This window comes from Colletotrichum godetiae (genome assembly GCF_030913485.1).
Source record: "Colletotrichum godetiae strain CBS 193.32 chromosome Unknown BDP55scaffold_35, whole genome shotgun sequence".
Classification (NCBI taxonomy): domain Eukaryota; kingdom Fungi; phylum Ascomycota; class Sordariomycetes; order Glomerellales; family Glomerellaceae; genus Colletotrichum; species Colletotrichum godetiae.
The window spans coordinates 230,709-253,330 of record NW_026851283.1 but is presented as its reverse complement, the minus strand read 5'-3'; the positions used below and the strand labels follow the sequence as shown (position 1 = coordinate 253,330).

The 22,622-nt window shown below is 50.1% G+C and overlaps 10 protein-coding genes across 10 annotated transcripts; 3 read left to right on the top strand and 7 right to left on the bottom strand.

The window, feature by feature from the left end:
- Positions 1 to 204: 204 nt before the first annotated feature.
- BDP55DRAFT_557553 (cytochrome P450) lies at positions 205 to 1,858 on the top strand (the record flags this gene model as incomplete). Its single annotated transcript, XM_060569710.1, has 2 exons — positions 205 to 322; positions 378 to 1,858. The coding sequence occupies 2 exons, from the start codon at positions 205 to 207 to the stop codon at positions 1,856 to 1,858; spliced, it is 1,599 nt and encodes a 532-aa protein (XP_060426844.1).
- A 276-nt stretch (positions 1,859 to 2,134) lies between these two features.
- BDP55DRAFT_557701 (major facilitator superfamily domain-containing protein) lies at positions 2,135 to 3,880 on the bottom strand (the record flags this gene model as incomplete). Its single annotated transcript, XM_060569723.1, has 1 exon — positions 2,135 to 3,880. The coding sequence occupies one exon, from the start codon at positions 3,878 to 3,880 to the stop codon at positions 2,135 to 2,137; it is 1,746 nt and encodes a 581-aa protein (XP_060426843.1).
- A 1,001-nt stretch (positions 3,881 to 4,881) lies between these two features.
- On the bottom strand, positions 4,882 to 6,360 carry BDP55DRAFT_557622 (alkaline-phosphatase-like protein; the record flags this gene model as incomplete). The annotated part of the gene is made up of 1 exon (XM_060569716.1): positions 4,882 to 6,360. The coding sequence occupies one exon, from the start codon at positions 6,358 to 6,360 to the stop codon at positions 4,882 to 4,884; it is 1,479 nt and encodes a 492-aa protein (XP_060426842.1).
- Positions 6,361 to 7,456: 1,096 nt separating this feature from the next.
- Positions 7,457 to 9,241, top strand: BDP55DRAFT_749733 (pectin lyase fold/virulence factor; the record flags this gene model as incomplete). Its single annotated transcript, XM_060580607.1, has 7 exons — positions 7,457 to 7,895; positions 7,947 to 8,025; positions 8,084 to 8,291; positions 8,341 to 8,475; positions 8,620 to 8,737; positions 8,798 to 9,103; positions 9,156 to 9,241. 7 exons carry the CDS (start codon positions 7,457 to 7,459, stop codon positions 9,239 to 9,241), a joined length of 1,371 nt encoding a protein of 456 aa, XP_060426841.1.
- Positions 9,242 to 10,223: 982 nt separating this feature from the next.
- BDP55DRAFT_634593 (uncharacterized protein) lies at positions 10,224 to 10,936 on the bottom strand (the record flags this gene model as incomplete). Its single annotated transcript, XM_060572683.1, has 3 exons — positions 10,224 to 10,377; positions 10,437 to 10,678; positions 10,742 to 10,936. 3 exons carry the CDS (start codon positions 10,934 to 10,936, stop codon positions 10,224 to 10,226), a joined length of 591 nt encoding a protein of 196 aa, XP_060426840.1.
- Positions 10,937 to 12,995: 2,059 nt separating this feature from the next.
- Positions 12,996 to 14,215, bottom strand: BDP55DRAFT_557651 (alkaline serine protease Alp1; the record flags this gene model as incomplete). Its single annotated transcript, XM_060569719.1, has 2 exons — positions 12,996 to 13,559; positions 13,613 to 14,215. The coding sequence occupies 2 exons, from the start codon at positions 14,213 to 14,215 to the stop codon at positions 12,996 to 12,998; spliced, it is 1,167 nt and encodes a 388-aa protein (XP_060426839.1).
- Positions 14,216 to 15,382: 1,167 nt separating this feature from the next.
- BDP55DRAFT_695841 (dienelactone hydrolase) lies at positions 15,383 to 17,105 on the bottom strand (the record flags this gene model as incomplete). The annotated part of the gene is made up of 4 exons (XM_060577518.1): positions 15,383 to 15,453; positions 15,527 to 15,694; positions 15,847 to 16,449; positions 17,099 to 17,105. The coding sequence occupies 4 exons, from the start codon at positions 17,103 to 17,105 to the stop codon at positions 15,383 to 15,385; spliced, it is 849 nt and encodes a 282-aa protein (XP_060426838.1).
- Positions 17,106 to 17,250: 145 nt separating this feature from the next.
- Positions 17,251 to 18,743, top strand: BDP55DRAFT_634590 (uncharacterized protein; the record flags this gene model as incomplete). Its single annotated transcript, XM_060572682.1, has 5 exons — positions 17,251 to 17,283; positions 17,380 to 17,562; positions 17,659 to 17,728; positions 18,078 to 18,157; positions 18,336 to 18,743. The coding sequence occupies 5 exons, from the start codon at positions 17,251 to 17,253 to the stop codon at positions 18,741 to 18,743; spliced, it is 774 nt and encodes a 257-aa protein (XP_060426837.1).
- A 434-nt stretch (positions 18,744 to 19,177) lies between these two features.
- On the bottom strand, positions 19,178 to 20,006 carry BDP55DRAFT_695840 (haloacid dehalogenase-like hydrolase; the record flags this gene model as incomplete). The annotated part of the gene is made up of 2 exons (XM_060577517.1): positions 19,178 to 19,918; positions 19,998 to 20,006. 2 exons carry the CDS (start codon positions 20,004 to 20,006, stop codon positions 19,178 to 19,180), a joined length of 750 nt encoding a protein of 249 aa, XP_060426836.1.
- An 833-nt stretch (positions 20,007 to 20,839) lies between these two features.
- Positions 20,840 to 21,434, bottom strand: BDP55DRAFT_634588 (uncharacterized protein; the record flags this gene model as incomplete). Its single annotated transcript, XM_060572681.1, has 3 exons — positions 20,840 to 21,086; positions 21,180 to 21,304; positions 21,408 to 21,434. 3 exons carry the CDS (start codon positions 21,432 to 21,434, stop codon positions 20,840 to 20,842), a joined length of 399 nt encoding a protein of 132 aa, XP_060426835.1.
- Positions 21,435 to 22,622: the final 1,188 nt, after the last annotated feature.

Here is a 22,622-nt window from a genome sequence, read left to right as displayed (position 1 = left end):
GTGGGCATTGGTCTACGGCGTATTTTATCCATTCTCGTGACTCTGTGGCTGATTAGTGTTCCACAACGCGGATGGTTATTTAGTTGAAGAAGACGTCCTTTCTTCCAGCAGCATGGAGTAGACCACAGTCCAAAGCTCTTCACCCTTCCAACCCACGGTTTGCCTTTTCCATTTGACAAGATCTTTTGGGATCTAACTAGCAAAATGGCACTCGACACATTCTCTACTTTCTCGCAGGCGCCATACGCCGCGGGTTTCCTCTTCGTTGCCTTGTCTTACTTTATTGTCTACCCATTATTTGTATACTTCAAGGACACAAAAGGTGAGCTTTCTTCAGATCTAGGCCCATCACTTACAACTACTGACATAAGGCTAAGGCATGCGCAAGTTTGAAAACTTGAGCACATTCTCCGGCGTTTACAACATCCCCTTCATGATCCTCGCCCGGACCGGCGCCCGATCAACCCATCTCGTCAATCTCCACCGGGAGAAGGGCCCGATCCTCCGCACCGGTCCCAACACCCTTTCTTTCAGCGACGTCCGCGCCATCAAGGATATTTATGGCCACGGAACCCCCTGCATCAAGGATGAATCCTACGTCCTCACGGCCGGATCTCACTACCACCTTGCCGATGTGGTCGACAAGCATGACCACGCGAAGAAGCGCAAGGTCTTGTCTTCGGCCTATGCCCTGAAGAACCTCGAGGGATGGGAACACAAGGTCGCAGACAAGGTCGAGAGACTTTTCAAGCAACTCGACCAGCGCTGCACCGACCCCCTCCCCAAGGGTCAGATGTTCCCCAAGCCAGAGGATTTGACCGTCGACTACCGCAAATGGGGCAACTTCTTCACCCTCGACGCCATCGCCGACATCGGTCTCTCCGAATGTCTCGGCCTGCTCGATCGCGGCCACGACCGAGTCCTCGCCCGCCGCAAAGATGGTTCAACCTGGGAAGTTCCCCTCCGCGACTCCCTCTACCCCACCGCCAGGAAACAGTCCCTCCTCGTCTGGAGCTACGACAACTACAAGCTCATCGACAAGCTTTCCAACATCATCCCCCGCTACCGCCGTATGACCGAGGCCTCCAAGGGCTGGGACGGCATCGTCCTGGAACTCTCCCACAAGCGCCTCCAACGCTACAACAAGGGCGATGAGAAACTGGATGACTTCTTCCAAGCCCTGATGGAGAACAAGAACGGCGAGGCCAACAACCTCGAGTGGGGCGAAATCGTCGCTGAGATCAACATCATGATGAACGCCGGCAGCGTGACTACAGCGATCGCCGTCACAAACGTCCTCTACCAGCTTCTTAAGAACCCCAAATACCTCCAGCTCCTCCGCGAAGAAGTTGACAGCGTCCTCGATGCCGACGAAATTGTCGCCCCCTATGACAAGGTCAAGCACCTCCCCTACCTCCGCGCTTGCCTCGACGAGTCCCTCCGCCTGTTCCCTCCCACGCCGCAAGGCCTGCCTCGCAAGACACCCCCCGAAGGCATGTACATCATGGGCGAGTGGGTACCGGGCAACACCACCGTGAGCATGTCCGGCGTCGTCGCCCATCGCGACGAGACCGTCTTCCCCGACGCCGACAAGTACGTGCCGGACAGATGGCTCGGCGACAAGGGCAAGGAGCTGCAGCCATACTTCTTGGCCTTCTCCGCCGGCGCGAGAGGGTGCATCGGTCGCAACATTTCTTACCTTGAGCAGGCTGTGCTCTTGGCGTCGGTTGTGCACAGGTACGAGTTTGCTCTGCCGCGGGACTTTGAGATGGCGCGTGAGGAGACGATGAACTGGTTGCTCGGAGAAATGCCCGTCAAGGTTTGGAGGAGGCAGTTGGAGGAGGTTGAGGCACACTAGATTCCCAAAAGAGGACTTAGATTTTATGACTTATGGTAGTGTATTTGGCGTTGGCGTGATAGATATCAATCAAATTGATGACTTTCAGAGTCATGTTGACGAAAGGTATCTACACTATCGTAGGTTGGATTGTCGCATTACATTTGACTGACAGTAAGTCCAAGGACTAACGACGTGAAATAATCAACTCCTTCGATGCATCTTCCTGCAAGTTCTAGGGTTACATCCAGGTTCTGTGCGGCAATTGTGATGCGGCAGTGAGTTGACCGTCTCGGATTAGCTGTCGAAGAAGAAATCCAAACGCTTGTTTCCTTCATCGCTAGTGTTGGCCAGATACGCCGTCTTCTCCTGTTCCGACATGCTGTTCCATTTCGCTCTCTTGGACTTGTTGCGAAGGGTGTAGTAGGTCTTGGCAAAAGCATACGCAAAGATTGTTGCCACAGTGATTGCAATCAAGTTCTTGTTTCCGCGGTGGTAGTGAGGCTTATCATCCTCTCGATAGATGTTAGACGAGGCGATTCCAGACAACTGAATGGTGATGTTGTAGAGCGCAGCACTTATGGCTCTCGTCCTGACGGCGTTCGAAAGTCGGGAGCACCATCCCACATGTGCCGCATGGGTAGACGGCTGGCCGAGAATCATGAACGTAACGGCATATTGCGCCCACGGTGACAGGCTCTCAATGGAAGTATACTCCACAATGAGAAGCGGCAATACCCAGACCTGCGAGAGCAGGCCGATGATGGCGATTTGATGGAATCTTTCCGTCAAAAAAGTAACCCAGAGCATGTTGACTGCAGCAAACACTGTAACGGGGATGGCAAGCAGCGTAACGTTGAAAGTGCTGAAGCCGAGAGCCTTGAGGGACAGCGTGAGGTACGTCTTCGGTGGCGCGGTGGGGATCTCAAAGAGGATGCCGATGAGGTAGATCGGCCACAGGTCGTAATCCTTGAGACTCTTCCAGAGCATGCCCAGAGACAACGATTCTCGGTTGTGCATGTCGCTCTTTGAAGGGTCGTCACGAAGGACCCGGTTGACGATTATCTTCTCCTCACGCTCGTTGAAGTAACCCTTAGGATTCCACCACGTTTTGGTCTGCGTCGGGCCAGGAACTAGGAAGAGAAAGCTGGCGGCGCCAATGACGAAACTGACGAGAGCCTCGATCAGGAAAAGCCATCGCCATCCTTCCTTTCCTGCAACACCGCGCAGGTGCAAGATGCCATAGGCCATGAAGGATGCAATGACGCCGGACATGGAGTCGACGAACCAGAAGAGGGCCAGACGGATGGGCATTTCAGTCTTTTTGTAGAAGTAGGACAAGTACAAGATGGAATCCGGGATGAAGCCACCCATGAAGAGACCGATAAAGAATCGGCAGGCAAAGAAGCCAGCCCGGTTATGCATGAAGAACTGTCCGCCAGATGCAAGACTCCAGAGCATAATCTGAACGGGAATCCATCTATCAGGTCCGAGCCGCTTTCCAATCATCTGAGATGGAACTTCGGCGATCAGAAACCCAATGCGGTACATGTTCTGAGCATTGTTGTAGTCGTTGGTGTTGATATGGAGGTCTTTCAAGAGATTATCCGCAGCTGCATTGCCGAGATTGCCTCTGTCGATGTTGAGACCGAAGAACATGACCAGAATCCAGGCAAAGATCCTGAAGTCTGTCTTTCGGCGGACAGAGCGTTCTTCGCGGTGCGTCCATCGTTCCTGCGAATCGAAGCGATGCACGTTCTCGTACTCTGGTGGGGGCTGATAGAAGGGCGCCAAGCTGGGATCATCAAAGACACTTCGCTCCGTTGCGATGGCGTCGAGATCCCGCGGCGTGTTGCGGCGTGTGAGCGCTTCCCAAAAACCGACGTTTTTGGTTGTATCCTGGGGCTCGGCCAAGTCGCTGATCTCGTCTTTGGGCGAGTCGACCTCGAAGGAGGGAGCTTTTGTGTCAATATCGTGTACGCCAGGCGGTACCCTCTCCCTACCGGAAGAGACTTCGATAACTGGTGGCTTTTGCGAGCTCATGGTTGCACCTCAGAGCATGAGTCAGCTGTTCAGAGAATTTGCCGGTCAAAAGTTTAGAGCCTAGGTGTTCCAAACACATCTACACCACAGGAGTTCCGGAAGGATTCCATGTTGATATACACGGTGTTGGCTTGTTGTATAAACGTATTGCGAAGAACGGTAAAAAGAACACCGAGATCGCACACCATCGACAATCGACTCGACGTCATTTCCTTCTTCGCATTTACTTCCTTACTGGAAATAACCGCTCGTATCATCCTATTCCCCTTCACAGTCAAGAATCCTTGACATGCCAAGAGTTTACTGTGAAGATAAGCTTTTGGTAGGTTTTTCGGCAGTGATCATCCGAAAGCCATCACGACATAATGGGGAAAGATGAGGACAATGCCAGCCCGCCAATCCTTCACACAACCCTGCCTGCCACACGCGGGATAGCGCTTGGCAGGGCTCGGAGGATTGTCTCTTTCCATCTTGGCAAACCGCGTGTTCGGGAGCCTCAGACCAACCACAACCTCTTCGATTTTTACGAGCATCGAGACCTTTGTCGTTTGTGCCTCATCCTTCGCGCCAGACCCAGCTTTCAGATGTAAATAGTATGGTAGATTTTCTTCTAGAGAATTACGATCCTAGTTCTTGGGAGACCAACTGGATGGTACAAGATTTGCGCCGATGTCACCTTCAACGCCCCCAAAACAGGGATCAGGCCGAGGCGCTTCAACTCTGCCGAGCACTGGGCCTCAAGAATTACATGAGAGTTGCTAGCGGGGTGTTGCGCGCTATGTTCGAAGTCCCTTCTTGCTTATGATTGCTTACAGATTTCCGTAGACTTGAGTGTGGCAAGTACCTACGTATGTGAGTTGGCAACATACGTGTTTGGCTCTCGAGGGTCGGTGTAAGCTTCCAAACAGCACGTCAGTTTCAACGAACGAAAAGTTCAATAGATAAAAAGTTGAGCATGTAGATATTTCATAGCATTATTTCATTAATTGACCTATATGCTATCAGGATCTGGGGCCAGTCACACCAAACGGCAGGTTCTGGTACTTCTTCACCTCGTCGCCCTTTGTCTCGGGGTGCTCAATGTCAAGGTCCCATCTATCAGGCACTTCGAGACCAGCGTCAAGATGGTGTTTGTTCAAGAGAATCGATATTCCATCTCGAAACAGCCACGGGTCGTTTGTTCTCCTCTGCCAGTCTTCCAATCTCGTTTGCAGCTCCTCTAATACGTCTTGATAATCCGGATCCTTTGCCAAGTTTCTGACTTCGTTGGGATCGTTCACCAAGTCATACAGCTCTTCTGCGGGGCGGAAGAAGTAATCTTTGAGTTGTCTTTCGCCAACCATCTTCGGGTTTTGATCCGCGTTTCGAATGTCTTCCCAAGTCAACGAGCCGTAAATATCGTTGGCAAAAGGAAAGTCAAGCCTCCAAGCAATGTTGCGGTGATACTTGTAGCGCCTGGTCCGGATGTAACGTGTCGGCCAGTAGTTAGTAGACTCGTGAAAGGTGTGAGAGCCAAAGACGTGATCCCACTCAGCGAGTTTGTGGTTCTCGTTGATGATATCGAAGAATGACCGACCGGCGAGTTGAGATTTGGCGCCATCCGAGGCATCGCCCAAGATCCATTCCAAGATTGTAGGCAGAACGTCCACATAAGATACCAGGTTCGGGTTGATAGATGAACCTGCACCGGGCAGTTTAGCGATGAGAGGGAGGCGAATCCCGGCGTCATACAGCGTGGTCTTGGAGTTCAAGAATGGAGGGCCATTGTCGCTCATAAAGATGACTAAGGTATCTTCCGCAAATCCAGACTCTTTCAGCTCGTGAAGAATCATGCCAATGCCTTGATCTAGGCGACTGATGGCTTCTGCGTAACTTGCAAGCTCCTGTCGCACACCCGGAGTATCCGACAGAAACTCGGGAATGACCATATCCGCTGGTCTATACTTGATGTTCTTGATCCTATCATCGACAAGTTCATCGTTGCCAAAGCCACCGCGCGTACGGTCACGGTGAGGATCATGATACCCAACAGTGAGCACAAATGGCCGATCATCTTCCTTGGAAGCATTGAAGAACTCTGCCGCACGCTGAGAAGACCACCACACATCTCGCGTCAAGCTCTCGGCCCGCCACTCCCAAGGATACACGTCATCGGGCCCGACGTGGATCTTGCCGATGATCCCGGTGCGAACACCATTCTTGGCGAGCAGAGCAGGACCAGACTCGATGTGATCGAACGTCATGAAGTGGTGCTTGCCACTATTGAGTCCATACTGGCCGTTCTGATGAGTATGAAGGCCAGTGTAGATTGTTGAGCGACTTCCACTGCAGGATGCGGTACTTGCAAAAGCATTTTCGAATCTGGTACCCTCGGCGGCGAGCTTGTCAATGTTTGGTGTTTGGATGTAGGGACAGCCGTAGCAGCCGAGTTGTTTCCCCAAGTCGTCCGCGACGAGCAGAAGAACGTTTTTTCGCGTCATAATTGAGAGCTGAGTGACCAAATCTTTCTGCCTTGACTTTTCAAGGGCATTGAATGTAGCGTGGGTCTGGCATCTCGGAGTTGAACAAGAAAGCAACGTATTGTGTATCGCAATGTAAGACGTCAGTCCATAAAATGATGCGAAGTTCAGGATTATGACGCCTTCAGATATTGGAACACTACCTTTCTTATCTAGTAGAACACGAAGCAAAAGTTCTTCAGATGCCGGTTTGCCGGCGAAATCATACAGCAAGTCGTTTCTCTCACGCATTGTGACAACCCACCCACATAACAAACTTAAAGTACGATCCCACTCGAATCCTTCAGAGAAACAATCAAACCATCGGATCTCGGCAAGTGACAGCTCAAATTCCACCAATGCCGTGAGTCGTGTTCTGCAATAGCTTCGGAATTTTGGAGATAAGCCGGTCGAGAATTGATTTGATCACGCAATCACAGGGGGCAACACAAGCTTGGCAATTTTGGGAATTTCTTGCAGACTTCGCTTTGAAGCTAGTACAGCGCTCTTATCCACCATATTGATATTGCTTGAGTTTTGGTAATCTGATGCCTGAACAACTGGGCCGTAATGCCCTCACTTGATGACCGTGTGTCCATTTCTCACTTCTCAACTTGACCTCAGCCGTGATCCATCAAGGCCACGTCCTAACGACATTCACCTGAGACTGGGAAGCTCTAGCATATTTTCTTAAAGACAGTCTAATCTACAAACAGACGAAAGTCTGAAAAGTTGCTGACCAGGGCATTGTGGTGCCTCGAATCTTCCATGTTACCATGAGTTCAACTTCACAGGCAGGGAAAATGTCACTCACGAGTCAATGTCCGGTTGCTTATTCTTCTTCAGGCTTCAAGATCCTGATCGGCAGACTCACCCGATATAGTCCACCAGTCCACAAATTGTGAATAGAGTCATTATATGTCGTGATTCGAAGTAAGGGAATCTCTGCTCTTCCTGTAGATGAACTGGGTCAGGAAACCATGATTTTTGTATTTAATGGTTGCACCTCGTGAGCTCCTGATGATAAAAGCTGTATAGTATATGAAGCAACACTATTTTCTCTTAATCAGATATGATAATGAAAGCCGCCTACGTCTTAGGTCTCCTCTCGGCATGGCGGGTGGCAGCTCAGCTTACTGGTGCCGTTGGACCAACCACAAGTCTAAGCCAGAAAACCACAGAGTGCAACATCTTGAACTACGGAGCAGTCAATGATAATGCTACAGACGTGGCAGATGCTATCGAGAAAGCATTCAAAACTTGTGTATTACCTCACGCCGGAAGCCGGCTCATTGTACCCGACGGCCAGTACCTGATCAAGCGTACGGTTATCTTGTCAAATGGAACCAATTGGGCCTTTCAGCTCGACGGTCTCATCACCCTGGCATACGGTGGCAACTGGACTGTTGATCGTGAGTTAATCTTACAAGGCTTCGCTGGGGTTGAGCCGCTGAACGCAACCATCAATGGCGAAGGCGATGGCCAGTTTCTGCAGAATGGCATCACAATTATCAACCGTACGTCTTTTCTTCTCAACGTTCATGCGTGATTGTAGCTGGCACTGTTAGCCGTCGACTTTGAGTTCTACTCCAAGAACGGAAAGGGTGCCATTCAGGGACAAGGCTACTTGTACAGAAATCTCGCAAAGTATGGTGTCCGGTGACATACGGAATTTGATTTGGGGGCGTCCGCTTACAACTAGCAGCACCTTCCGTCCCCGACTGGTCCGCCTGATTTCGCCTATCAACACTGCCGTGCATGATCTCATTCTTGTTGACAGCCCTAAGTTCCACATTGTTTTCGACTTTGCTGTCAACCTTGAGGTTTATCACTTGACAATCCGAGGCGCCAACCTTGGCTCGTATGATGGTGTCGATGTTGTGGGCACGAACTACTGGATCCACGATATCGAGGTACATACGTCTGATTTCGAGTCAACCGCCGATGCTTACTTAATTCTAGGTCACCAATAGAGACGAGTGCGTTTCTGTCAAGAGTCCTTCCAACCATGCTCTGGTAGAAAACTTGGTCTGCAACCAAGCAGGATCCGGAATCTCCATCGGCAGTCTCAACGTCTCTGCTTCCATCGCCAACATCGTAAGGATCATGTCAATCGTATTCACGCATACCTACTGACGTAAAATAGCATGCACGCAACATAAGCATCATCCAGGGAAATAACATCGCGTTCATTAAACCTACCCCGGAGGCTCTGGGTATGTCACAAACGTGACTTTCGAGAACTTCCGCTCTAAGGCATCTCTCTATGGATTGGATGTCAACCAATATTGGCAAAATACTTTTGAGCCTGACACTGGTGCTGTGGCTTTGAGCAATCTCATATTCCGTAACTTCTCAGGTGAGTCAACACATCGTAATTCTAATGCTGAATTCATCTTTGCTAAGAATTGGAACCCAGGCTCGGTAGCCGATGGTGCCAAACGGCCACCCTTGTATCTTACAGCTAATGACCTGACGTATGCTACAAATGTTACGGTGGAGAACTTTAGCCTCTGGACAGAGTCTGGCAACAGCGTTGTCAATAAAATTAGTAACATTTTTGGTACCGGAGATAATTCCTATGGGACAGGCAACGGCATCAAATCGCTCGGAGCTAAGGCGTCACCTGCGCCGTACACCAGTACATATACCATCACGGCATCGCCAACAGGTTGGACGGCTCCCCCGTCACCAATTTGGGCCGTGCCAAATACCGGATATGGAAGTGAGTCGAAATTGATATTTACCGCAGGCGAACTCTTGCTAACATCTAGTAGCCGACGTTCCCATTCCGGTTTATACCCCGGCGCCGCTCTGGAAGCCTGAGGGCGACTATGATAAGCACTATTGGGGATCTTTCTGATCCTCATGACGGAACTATGGCTCTTCTCGCAGGTTAATTTAGCCGCAACTTGATGACTATGAATCCAATCTAGACTCGCAGGCGTCGGGGGCGACCAGAAGCCGAAGTTCGGTTTGAGACCTAGGTAGTTTATCGGTATAATTGCCATGCTACATATCTCGTCCTTGGCTCGAACTGTGTATCTAAGAGCAGATAATCACTGTGATCACTCGAGTTTCGGCCACCAGGCGTATGCATCTGCCCTACCTGGCCATGGCTTATTACTTCAGCAATTTGCAGGTGCTCTTAGTTGTGTTAGCACTTCCGATTTCGGCAGAGTCTGGAAACTGTTCTCATGGTACTTTGACAAAACTGACAGGTACTTATGTGGCAACAGATCAATATATCCTAGGAAGGGCTGATCAAAGAAGTTGACCGACCAGTGGTAATCAGACATAAACCCCTCATCCAATTGAGGATGAGCTAAGGTTCATGTTGCAATCAAGATAACGACAAAAAGCACACCAGTCGTTGAGCGATGTCGATCAGGGCCAAGACGGCAACGAAAGTTCTTCTGCCTGGGCAGGAAAGTTCGGGTCAAGCAGCACATCTGCGACGCTCTCCTAATATTGTTGACGCATTAAGGTTCAAAAGTCTTCCTAGGCAATCACGGTGACGGTCACTTCGGATGAGCAAGGATTTATCGCACGTTTTCTTGCACAAACACAATACGGTTGAGGCAGGGATTCAAAACCACTTTGCAGTTGAGCAGGCATGGGAACTGATTGGAATATGAGAAATTTGGAGCGTCTCGGAGAAAGATCTTCAAGCTGCTCTGGCGATGGTATGATCGAAAGCAAATTCAGTGATTATGTGCTAGCAGGTATGGGTATCTGTAATCTAACTGAAAGCACATGCTGACGCGGATGGCACTCGAGAGAAGCCTTGAGTTCAAGAAAAAATGAAGCGATGTGTCCTAAATCCCAAGTGAACCATGTTTCGCTCACACAGGAGATCGAATTTCCAGCCTGAGACCATGCGAGGGAACTTTCTGATCCACAGCATGCAACACTACACCACTGATGCCCGACTTCTGTAGAATGACTCTTTCTGCCTGGTCCACGATAGTAGACAGTACGAACACTACGCTCGACGCCCTGTACCGCAAGAGTCAGGAATGGTTTCTTCAAAGTCCGCTCGAGATAAAGGCACGTACCAAGTAATCACTCCATATGTCATTGATGTTCGCCACAGTGCCGTTTCGATTGTCGAAAAGTCGACATCGTGACTGAGATCCATCAATGCACCATTCTGCTTCAAGTCTTCTTTAGCCGCTGGCACTGTGGCGTAAAAGATGAGGCCCACTGAGAAGATAGCAAGACTCATTGTCGACAAACGCGAATCCGACGGTTTGTTAAAGTCCGAGTTAATGAATATCTCGATACCAAGGGCAACGCACTACCAAAGCCGATGTTAGGATCCTCCCTTGCTTGTGGTGTCTGGCACCGAGGAGTTACTGACTGCTATGACCATAGCCACCTCATTCATGTCAAGAAGCATCTCATTTGACATGTCATGATACTCTCTAGCATTACGGTACTCCTGTCTACGGATCCATACCGCGTAATATACCGTATACGTGGTAAATGCGAGTGTTGCCATCTGGAAGAATCGGACGATGTGCATCGAACCACGAAAGAAAGCTTGAAGTGACATGTTCTCGATGGCTTTTGAGGAGTTTCTGCAAGTTGACACCGGGCAAGCTCTCGGGAACAACATGATCATCAATTGACCAGAAGTCAGCAGCAGGCTTCCTCTATATAGAACAGGCGAGATCCGGAGCATGGACCCGATGGGTATCGTCTTGTGTTTGGTAACATCCGTAAAACATCAGCCGAAGTAGTCATCAACAGTGGCCCCAACATATGTGCGTTAATAAAATAAACTACATGCCGCGATCTGTGCCCGCAACAGCAAGGCGGAGCGGTACCCCAAGACGTTGGGCCTCTGCTTAGCAGACTGACTCGACCTTGGCGCGCCCGCGCTCTCAGCGAATGGGATAAACGCCTTCTGCCGGTCGGGAGTGTTACAGATTGAACCGTCAGCGGTAATCCCGACTTGCGCGCAACATCTCGGTACGCTTGGCACTATGGGCACCATGGCACGGTTGAGACTACCGCTGCTGACGTACCACGTTCATCATATTCAGACGTAAAGTGAACCTTCCACTTCGCGGCTGCGGATGTTGGCCAAGACATGGTCTCATATAGAGCTTTGATCGATATACGAGGCCAAGATCGCATTATCTCCCCGGGCAGATTTTCTATGCTTTGTTCAGGTGCTGGTTTTCGCTTTCTTTCGAGATTTCTGGAGTCATTTTTCAAACCTTGATACCCCGAGATAGACCTATATCATGTATAGAAGATGTCCAAACTCCAGCCGGACTTCAGTCAGCTGATACCCTTCAGACAAAAGTCGTAAGACCCGAATTCTTCACGCTGGTTGGAGCGCACAGGACGGTAAATGGGGATCTCGCCCCGATTCTCTCCAAAGTTCCAGACCCGCCAAGTCGTATACCATTTTCTATCGGGCACGGATCGAAGTCCTCTTCTTTCCCGCCATTCCAATGCTCTACATTATCTTTGCACTCTTCTCAAGTACTTCAGTCTCAACGAGGAAACTCCCCACCACATTGAAAAAATGAAACAGTTCTCGGAAGAGAATGACATTGGCTGGCAAGACACTGATATGGCGCCAGAGAATCGGGAGTATATCAAACAAGTTCGAGAAATGACAGGGAAGCACAGCTCAGGCCTTCTACGCTACTATAGCTTCCAAAACTTGGTCAGTGAAAGTTATATATATGTCTATTGCTTGATAGAGCAACTGACCACTATCTCATTGAATATGGAATAGCATCAGTATGAAGATATACTTTTTTCCAAAAATAAGAACAAATAAAACATTAATCCGGCCTTATTTCTACCACCTCCTTAAATAGAAAAATTATCTTAATAAAAAGTTAAGGAAAAACAAAGATCTTTATACGAACGCTATTCCGTAGTTGATAGGATAGTAGGTTATTATTCGTCCCCAGAGGACAGCTGCCTATAATGGAAGCGACTTTAAGAGCTTGAAATCACGCATGACGACACCGACGATGTTATTACATATCGGTATCCGTTGCTGACCATGTTATACCGAATAGCTCCTGGTAGCGAAAAAATACTCCACAGTCCACGCAGGGAAATGGAATTAGGTAATAGTGTCCATTGTCTAGACATTCAGCTGAGTGAACATAAGAAACTGTTCGAGTTCTAAATACCCATGAATTTCGAGACGTCGACGAGACGCATTTTGAACAAGGGAATTGTTCTTTAGCGTTGCCAAAATTTTCCGCAACACTTGCCGCCAAGTCCCCTTTTGATGGGTTACCTTTATATCATGCTAAGTACGTGACCTGTTCTTGTCATATATACCGAGTTTTGTGAAGTAGTAGAAGGGGGAAATGTCATTTGTGAAGTGATAGGTGTGAATATTTAGGTACCTACATTGTAGCTCGTGAGACGACGTATTTTAAATAGATGGGTGAAAGCTGAAGCAGAGCCAGCACAAGCCATACAAGTGTTGTCTTTCACCACTCTTCAAGTCCAAGCGAGGCACCGTCGACGACACTTAATATGTGAATAGATGAAGAATCCGAACGATGTACATGAAGCGTCTCGATTACTGTAAACCTAGCCAGTACACACCTACAGCTCTTTGGCATCCCCATTCACTGCCCACTGCCGTTGTTAACCAACAGATTCGGCGATCCCTTTGGGTCACCAACAACATCCGGGATAGCAAGCTCCAAGATCCTATCGGTAACCTCCTTAGGCGTTCCGAAGCCGCCTTCCAAGCCTCTAAGGTAGCATACCAGACCAGCGACAAGCGGCGCCGCCATACTGGTGCCAGTCTTTGTCGCCGTGCCCGTGTCAGAGCTGTAGCTAGCTGAGATGATATCCTGACCGGGCGCGAAAACGTCCAGCTCAGGGCCGTAGGAGCTGCCGTAAATTCCCTCAATGATGTTGACGCGGCCGCGGTCGGGGCGCGTCATACCGACGGTGAAAGACTCGGGAAGTCTCGCGGGGGAGGTATCGGTAGCCGGCTGGTTGTCGTTGCCTGCCGCGACGACGGTGAGGATGCCCTGGTTGTAGGCAGCGAGGACGGCATCGTCGAGGGCCGAGACGTTCCTAGCGCTCAAGGACATGTTGAGGACGGATTTACCCTGCGCGCCCTTGCTGACGATGTCGTTGACTGCCCATGTAAGGCCGGTGAGGATAGCCGAGGTGGAGCCCTGAGAAATCGTCAGCACGAAGTAAGGCAAACGAGGGGTTATGTTGTAATTACCGTAGACCCGTCAAACACCTTGATGTCAATGACCTTGGCCTTCTTGGCGACGCCGTAGGTCTTGCCGACGATAGTCGCAGCAACATGAGTGCCGTGACCGTCGGTGTCAGAGTTAGAGCCAGGGGAGACGGTCGATCCAGTCACACCATTGATACCGAAACTGGCGCGGCCCTCGAATTCAGAGTGCGAAGTGCGGATGCCCGTGTCAAAGACATAGGCAGTCGTGCCCTCGCCAGCAGTGCTATCGTAGACATACTCAGTAGAGCCAGCAGCCTTATGGGACAGATCACCCAAGCTCCAGATGCTGCTCGCCTGGGTAGTCAGATCGCGCTTCGAGAGCGTCGACTCCTGTTCGGTGGGGTCGACAAAAATGGCCTGGTCGATCTCGACGGAAAGGACCTCGTCGAGAGCCGCAATTTCCTCGAGGGTCGCGTCATCGAAGCTTCCGCTGTAGGCGTTGAAGTCGCCAATCTGGAATGTCTTCTCCACAGTGCCTGCGGATCCATCACGGCGACGGAGAAGGCTGCGAACCGCCTTGTGATGCGCGGTGACGGCTTCGGGGGTGGTGCCGGGCTTGAGCTGGATGATGTACTTGCCGGACATGAGGTCCGTATCGGCACGGGAATCGATGCCCTTGGGAGCCGCGAGGGCGGGCACAACGGCGCCGAGGATGGCGAGGAGGGATGATGCCTTCATCTTGGTCGATCACACGAATTGACGCTGAGGAGTCGATGATGATGACCTTCACAAAGAAAGGAGAAGAATTGCTGGATCCCAATTGCCCTTTTAATGCAGCCATCCTGCCGTTGCGATTGCGGAATCTCCTGTTCATGAGTCGGCCGAGTCGTCCGGGGTTGTTGAACGACTGCCATGATTCTCATTGCGTGACACGGGGCCGATAACCTATTCAGGAAGCTCGACGGCGCCGTTGCCGCGGGTAGATCCGACCCTGGCCGGCTCCTGTCAACAATCAAAAGCCGGCATTTCGTCGAAGCTGCCAATTGAGTCTAATTTTAGACTAGTTTACTGTTAAGGAAAGTGGCTGCGGTGGTCATGTCTTGCTCTTCAGCCTGTATCTTCATGCTCGAATCTTGAATGAAGTTATCGCAAGCTTGTTAAGGACTCTTAAAATCGTATGGCTGCTCTGTTAACCTCGTATTGATGCTTGAAGCATCGCCTTATCCGGACAGCCAAGCCAAAGCCCCGAAATTAGCCATGGGTCGCGATGGAACCCTGGCCATGGCGACCTTCCCCATTCTTCCTAACGGCCCTCCCCGCCAAGCTTAAAGATTCCTGCGTAATCGGCCACTGCCGAGCCCCAACAATATCCAGCCCTAGCTCTTGGCCATGCGGTCGCATGAGTCTCAGGCTCTTAATCCTGTACGGATCGTTGAGGTCTTGTCCGCGGTATCCGTGGATCGTAATTCCGTGTATAGCTATCAGCGAATCGTAAAGTCGAATACTACAGAGCCCACGGGCAACATTTCCAGATCGCGAAAACGAGAATGTAGCTCACTAGGCCATAGTCAGCAGCTCACTTCAGCGCCAAATATTGTGACTGATCCATGTCCCAATTAACGCAAGCCTGTATATCCTTCCCACCTGCGATATCAAGCTTAAATCGAGTTTAGACTTCAATGATACGACTCGAGTGTGCAGAGAAAGCTACTCCAATTGACGTTTCCATTGGTGGCGGTTAGTTAACATTAGCCTGGCCTGACACCTTCGCAACTGTCAGCGAGCTCGCCATTTTCCCATCTGATCAACTTATCAATCGCTCTGGACCAGCCACATATCGAACCAGTCAACCATGGCACGAAGACTCTGTTCCTTGCACCATCCTAGAAAAAAAAAGACCAGTTAGCTGAGATGATCCGAATTTAAGTAAAACACATCTGGGCAGTAAAGACTCACGCTGGTAAGGGTCTGACGGGTCTCCCTTCACGGCGAAACCGTGTGACACGCCCTGGAAGACCTGAAGGTGATAGATTTTCTTCTCTCTTTGAAGGAAGTCGATTGCTTTTCTTCTTGCTTCGGTTGGGAAAGCTTGGTCGTTCTCAGCGCACGAGAGCAACAGAGGTTCTATCGTACATCGGGTCAGCCTTCTCAGTTCTCAAAAGCTAGGAGTGTCCCGCCACAGCTCAGTCGTAGACACGCACTCCAGATTGGCTGCCTGAAGAACGCGATTGAGGAATGACCGAAGAAGGACTCATTCTTCTTCTGACCAAACTTACTCTTGATGCTGGTGAAATGTTCCTCCTTCAACGCCGTCGGGTGCGCAAATGCACCGGCGGAAACCACCGGCTCCCCATCGCCACCGGCCCCGGCGAGCAAATTGCACACAAAAGGCGCACCGAAGCAGTATCCAACGCAGGCAAACTTCGTTTCCTTGCCCGTCTCAACTTTCAACTCGGCACCGAATCTCTCCTTGACAGCGGCTGTCCACTTAGGAACATTTTCTGTGGCAAAGTTCCAGTGCTTGGAGCGCCAGGCCGCCATGTCGAACCCCTCCGGCAGCGGATCGGTTTTGGCGTTGCGATACTTGGAGATGGGGTCGCCGCGGAAGAAATCCATGCCAAGCGCCGTGTACCCCGAGGAGGCGAAGCCGTCCATGATGCACTTGGCATTGACGGAGAGGCCCCACACGTCCGGGAAGTAGAGGATGACATGTCCGTTAGGCGGCAGTGAGCGCTTCACGTCTGCCGGGCGAACGACGTAAGTGGGCACTTCGAGGATGTCTTCCACATCACCGCGGGGGTTGCCTTCGTGGAGGGTGCCTGCCCAACAACATGGTGCTGGGGGTTGGGCGAGATATTCTTGATTACTCGATGGGTTTTCTGTCATTTTGAGTGTATTTCTTGAGTCTCTTGTGAACAAATTGTGAGTATCGGTGGATGAGACTGGGATTAATAAATCGGAGTGGGCACGGGGAGATAAAGGAAATGCCGCATCGGTACCGACTGCACATAGAGTTAGTGCGTCCCCGCGGGGTTTCAAACGGCGGCACAGACCAGAAGTTCTTGTGAAAGGATGACGTGCTGCGTTTCTCACTCAAACCTGGAGTCTGCAGCTCTATGAAGCACTCAGGCAGAAGCAGTTTGGTGTGGTCTATGGATGAACCCCGACTCAGGTACCTTACGTTATGAAGCTTTCGTCAGAATTATTCAGTATTAATTGCGTTGCTGTAATCATCTCGACCTAACCTGACTAATTTGGTCAGCTTTATGCAGGGCATTTTGACTAAGCAACGGTATGCTTGAAGTTCAAGATATCGATTGAGAGTATCCCCTTCTCTATTTCCATATTATCTTGCGCGGGAGAGCCTGAAAAAGGAACGAGTAGCAGCTCTCATCCGGTTAAGTCCCTTAATTTTATATCGGTAGATTGACGCATATCACCACAGACTCAAGACATGTTGTTTGAAAAGCGGGACCAGTAAACATTCTCGCAAGTTTTCTCAATTGACGAAATTCGAATGGTGTGCACGAGACATGAGAGCCAGTATTTTAAACAAACAAAGGCGTCTGGCCAATCGCCTGCGCTTACTCTCATCAGATGACTCGAGATGTGCGTCTTCAACATCGGCTCCGCGGTGCTATTATCTCCGATGATTTAGTAAAAGATCTAGCAGTTGATATATGGGACGTGGATTATTCGAGACACCTAGGGCTGTATGTTGCAACCAATCCAGATCTCGCTCGAGAGCTAGCTCGAAGTTGTGTATCAGACCAGATCATGAGCTTGAAAGCTACGTCTTGGCGTTATAGAGAAGACTGAAAGTATTTTCTAAGGAGCTGCACTTCATGCGCACACCCCGCCACCTACGCGGAATTATCGATTTGATCAAACGAAACCGTGATGAAGATAGGCAGACAATTATGCTACGGGCTGCCCGTCTTCGTAATGAGGATTGGCATTTGGGAACACTCGACCTCAATGTCCCGCAAACAGTATGTTGACACCTGATTCTGGGCTGAGTCTCATTAGATATGCATAGTTCCTGCTCCTAAATTAAAACTTCTGCTAAGACTTCATTCAATGAACAGGTAGATAAGGTGTTGAACTCCGTCGACTTTGCCGTCGAAGTATGGCTTTTGCGGCGCTTCAACACAGCTGGTGAGAGCTAAACACCAGGTGAGGAGGTTGAAGCTGGCTACAAATGGGAATGTATGTATCGGATTGAAAGTCCAATTCGACCTCGAGGCAAGGGCCCGCGCAGGAACCACTTACAGCCCATACTTACGAGAATCGCGGCCTGCCCAACCTCCGCTTGGAACCTCCCTTTTACACCCTTGCGCAGAAGTTAATATAGATCAATTGATCTTTTCGTCAACCCACGGTTCGAACCAACTACCCTGTGATAGGGATACCAACAGTATAACGGAAAAAGTTGCCGATGCCCACGTTGCAATATTTCCTGGTCATAAAGACTGAACTTCGCCACAACTTGATGAGGTCTTCTCAGAAATGCTTACTCTACGCGACCTTCAACAACTTGGCGATTTTGTCATACAGCCTACCGACAACATCCTTGAACATCTTCTAGTGCGCAGACACAAGGAGAGGAAAAACCGCCTCACTCTATATGTTTTCTTTCATGTCTCCGCCCTGAAAATGCTCAGACATTGGAACTTGACACGGAATGGGTTAGCAGCTTCATCGCCAGGTTTGTAAAACATGAGTGCATAGAACCAGCATACTGACGATTTTGTCGTTTTCATAGAAGTCATTGCAACGATCCGAAATTGTTCGACGAGACGATCAGAACCTTGGCTTTGTTGCTCCCACACAACGACGCAAAGAGCCTCAAATAGTTAAGGCCTATCGCGAGAGATTCCAGCGGAGTTTACAAAGTCGCGAGTTGATGGGGATCGACCCTAACGCCGGACGCTTGTTACCAGTTGGTTCTAAGCGTGCCCTCGTTTACGACTACTGGCTCTCTCAATTAGTCGTTTTGGAATACGAATTTGAGAACTACTTGCCGAGGACTTTTCGACAATTTGTGCGCGCCAGTCTTCGTTACCATGAATGGACTATTTACTGGGCTATCACTGTCATCATCCTCTTGCTCGCTTTAATTTCCACTCTGGCAGGTGTAATGTGTGCAATTGTGGGTGGCTTCGCTCTGTAGAAGGACAAGAACGACAAACAAGTGCTCAATGCAGTCTGTTGTTGCCGCGAGGTAGACTCCTTTACCAATATTCAAACGGTGGCAACTGTGGCTCCGGCATCTGCGTCTAGCATGACTCTTAAGCCAGCTCAAATCATAGACCCATCTCAGACAGTGATCGTCACGGTAAGCATTACTACCACGGTCACCGTGACCGGGGCCTAGTGCCATCCGTGTCTACTATTCTTAAATTGTGAAGCGGTAAATTTGAATCGACCATTTTCACAAGCACCCTTCAGTGAAATTGCCTTTCGAAGCAATGTGTATTGTATCTCGTTCAATTCGTGTCTATTTTCCCAAGCTCTATGAGTATATGTGTGAAATGCTATTCACGCGGTGTCTAGCCTAAACCGCGCTTCCGTTCGTTTCCAAAGTGCTAAACAATATGCGGGTATCTATGAGCTCTCGTACTTGGCCAAGATGCTCTCAAAGTCTTTCCAGTTGTGCATAACGTCAAAAGCGCCAAGCTCCTCGCTGAAGAGCTTGATCATGGAGTCCAGCTTCTCCTGGCCCTCCTCGTAGTAGGGTCCGACGTATCCCAAGAGGGGAATGCCAGCGCTCTTGGCAGCGGTGGCACCACTTCTGCTGTCCTCAATGGCGATGCACTCGCTGGGCTTGTAGCCAAGCTTCTCGCAGGCGTGGAGGTAGATGGCTGGGTTGGGCTTGGAGATGGGGGGGTCGATGCTGCTGGCAGCGGAGAAGATGCCGACGTCGGGCTTGTCGAAGAACTGGTCCATGTTGGTCTTCTCGATGGAAGCGACGACACGGGGCATAGCGGAGGAGGAGACAATGGCCATGTGGTACTTCTTGTCCTTCTGGAGCTTCTCGAGAACCTCGATGACGTTCTCGCAAGGCTCGGCCTTTGCGCGGAGGTTCGCGATGGTGGTGTCGAGCTCCTTAGCGACCCATTGGTCGAACTCGTCGGCGGGGATGGTGAAGCCGTGACGGGCGCAGAGGCCGGTCATCATGCTCCGGAAGTTTTGACCGACGAACTGGTGCATGAGCTCGGTGCCGCCGTAGCGCTTCTCGAAGCCGAACTTCTCGAGGATCTGGTTGGCGAGCTGAGCGCAGGCCTCAAACGCTGCGTTCTCGGACAGAACGAGCGTGTTATCGCAGTCGAAGAGGAGGCACTTGATCTGTAATGAGAGCGGTTAGATGGATTAATCTTTAGGTCGCTCATGAGGTTTACCCATTGGAGCTAAGATCTTTACTTACTTGAGGCATCTTGAAGGGTATGGAATGGCAATTCTAGGTAAGGAAAATGGAAGGAGAGAATAGAGTGAGAGAGAAAAGAAAGAAACTGTGTTACTGTTGGTGACAGATTTTCAATGATCGGCGAGCTTGTGAAAGGTGGGGGTTCATCTTCAGGAACAACGCGACGGTCCCTGGGCGGATCATGGATGGAGGGGCAAGTGGGTTCCTAAAAAAAGAGCGCAGACAGGTTTCAGGAATACGGCACTGCTATCAGTTCCCTGTCAAGCGTGTCTTATCGCAAGCCTCGTTGCCAATGACAGCAAGGCGTGGACAGGAAACCTCAAGGATGTTCCCGATAACTTCTGCGAAACTGTATTCAATCATCTGGCATCAATGGCATCTTCTCTCTTGATCTGGAACTGGACAAGTGTTTACAACATGAGGCTTTGAAATGGCATCCCTCTCTACGCTTCTTTCCGATATTACCTACATGGAGGGGTTGGAGGGGCAGACCTCGAAAGATACACTCTATCGGCCCGCCCATTGATTCTCTTCAAGATGACCAACGGCAGGCCGCGAAAAGGACCGAAAACCTTCGGTCAACGGTTCTGCGACGGCATGATGTCATTCGATGACGTAGACCGCAGAAAGACTCCATCAAAGTGTGGATTTGGTACATAATGGATCCCAGTCTGACTCGTGAGCCGCGACAGCCGTCGACAACGGTAGACCCACGACGGTGAGGTGGATAGTAAACCGTTTTGATTCTGGATAGCATTTGTTCTATGGCTGGTATTTGGACCGTGTCTTCTTTCTGTTGAACGAGTGCCTGCAAAGTTGAGGCGTCGCACTCTCGTGAAACTTTACTCGGCAGACAACGACACATCCAAATCATCCTGGCTCGGTTTCGTATTTTCATCAAAGTGGCCGCCGATTTGAGTCAACAACTGCCCCTGGGTCTGGGGAGAGCTACTATCATCAGGAGTTTGTTCCTTCTTTAGGTCCTTCGAGTCTTTCGAGCCTTCGTTTTGTTCGGTTCCTTGGGTTGTGCTTCTCTCTTCGTGCGAGGCTTTCGTCGATGGTGACGAGCCTCGTTCTGCCGCAACTGGACTTGAGGCGTGTTGTGGTGCAGATTGGGAGGGTCCGAAGTGAGAAATTCAGCTAAGAAGAAGTCACTAGAGGTGGAAGGGCAATGGGGCTTACCGCTCTGCCCTTTGAGTCGGTTGAGGGTTCATTTCGTGTTGGGGTCTACTCAAGTCGGCATCGTTTCGCGGGTCCTCTGCCGGAGCCGGAAGGGACTGCTTCATCATTGATGAAGTATTGACAGCCTATTTCACCGTTAGCTTTTGCGGCTCAATATTTGAAATGAGTTCGGTTCTAGGGTCGTGGAAAGTTGTTGATCGAAGTCGATCACTCACAGTTCGCCTGTACCTGAGCAAAGCTAGAGTTTGATGTCATTTACCTACACGGGGCGCGTTGAAAGATCTGAGAAGCACAATGAAGAGTTGCAGATGTGGAAGTCGCGAGGTCGGCGTATCCTATTAATTACTCGTGAGCCACAGGATGAAGATGGGTAGAAAACATGGAGCAGAAGACAAGCGAGTGCGAGGCGCTGTTTTCTAATTTCTCAGTTGACTCTGAAAATTCCATACGAAACCGTGACAAGATGGTTGGATCTCTGGGGCTCCAAATTTTGATTCGAAAACTATTCAGTAATTCATGATAACAACAACATCAAAAGCCCTGGTATCGGCATTTTCAAAGCCTTAGTGACAGTATGTTCTTTTGATTCTTGAGTGAATTGTTTTCATTTAATCAGCTTTCGTCTTGACCGCATCGTGCAATGCAGAGCGATCAAAGTCTCTGCCTAGCCGTGCCTTCGTGAAGGTGTGGTAGGATGCAGGGGATACGTCGCATCGTGGACAGGGTTCCCTTCAGCCAGTAGCCCCAACATGCTTCCGACGGACCTCACGGAGGCGCCATTAATACATGTAGATTTGTCGTGCTGATATGACGGACCCCCTAGTGAGTCATCTATTACTACATTTCAGTATTTCCAAGTGGTAACAGGGGGAGTTAGGACTTGTGAGGAAAGGAAATGCCACTGAGATCACGGCCGCACTGGCGGACGCAGTGTTCAAAACTTCCGAATCTACAACCAGTATACGGAACAATCATTGAATTCTACTACAAGCTTCAAATTTCTTGACTTGAGAATTGAGTTTCACGAAAACAAGCCCTTCGACACTAGCTTTCTAGAGACTCTTACACATGTCCCACCTTTTCCCAGCTTTTGAGTTCATCGGAAATGACGTTCCTCACGGCGGCAAAGTGCAGCAGAGCATAGAGCTAGACTTCTGCTGCCCTATCGGCTCTTCCTTCTATTGGCTTCAAAGGACAGGTGTGTAGGCTACCGACTCTTCTAGTAAGGGTATCTAGTACATCACGCGTGCGCGGTGGCGCGCCGCGTGAACTCTGAGTTTCTTTCATCTAGGGCTTGGCAAGGCAACCTGTCGCCTTGTCGCATGTCAGCCAATTAATCGGTGTGGTCGGCTCGGTCAATGTTGTCTTTGGCCGTTCCCTTGGTGAGTCCAAGCTCCTTGTTTCTTAAACACTCGCTCAGAGGCGTCGGGGGCCGAGAATTTA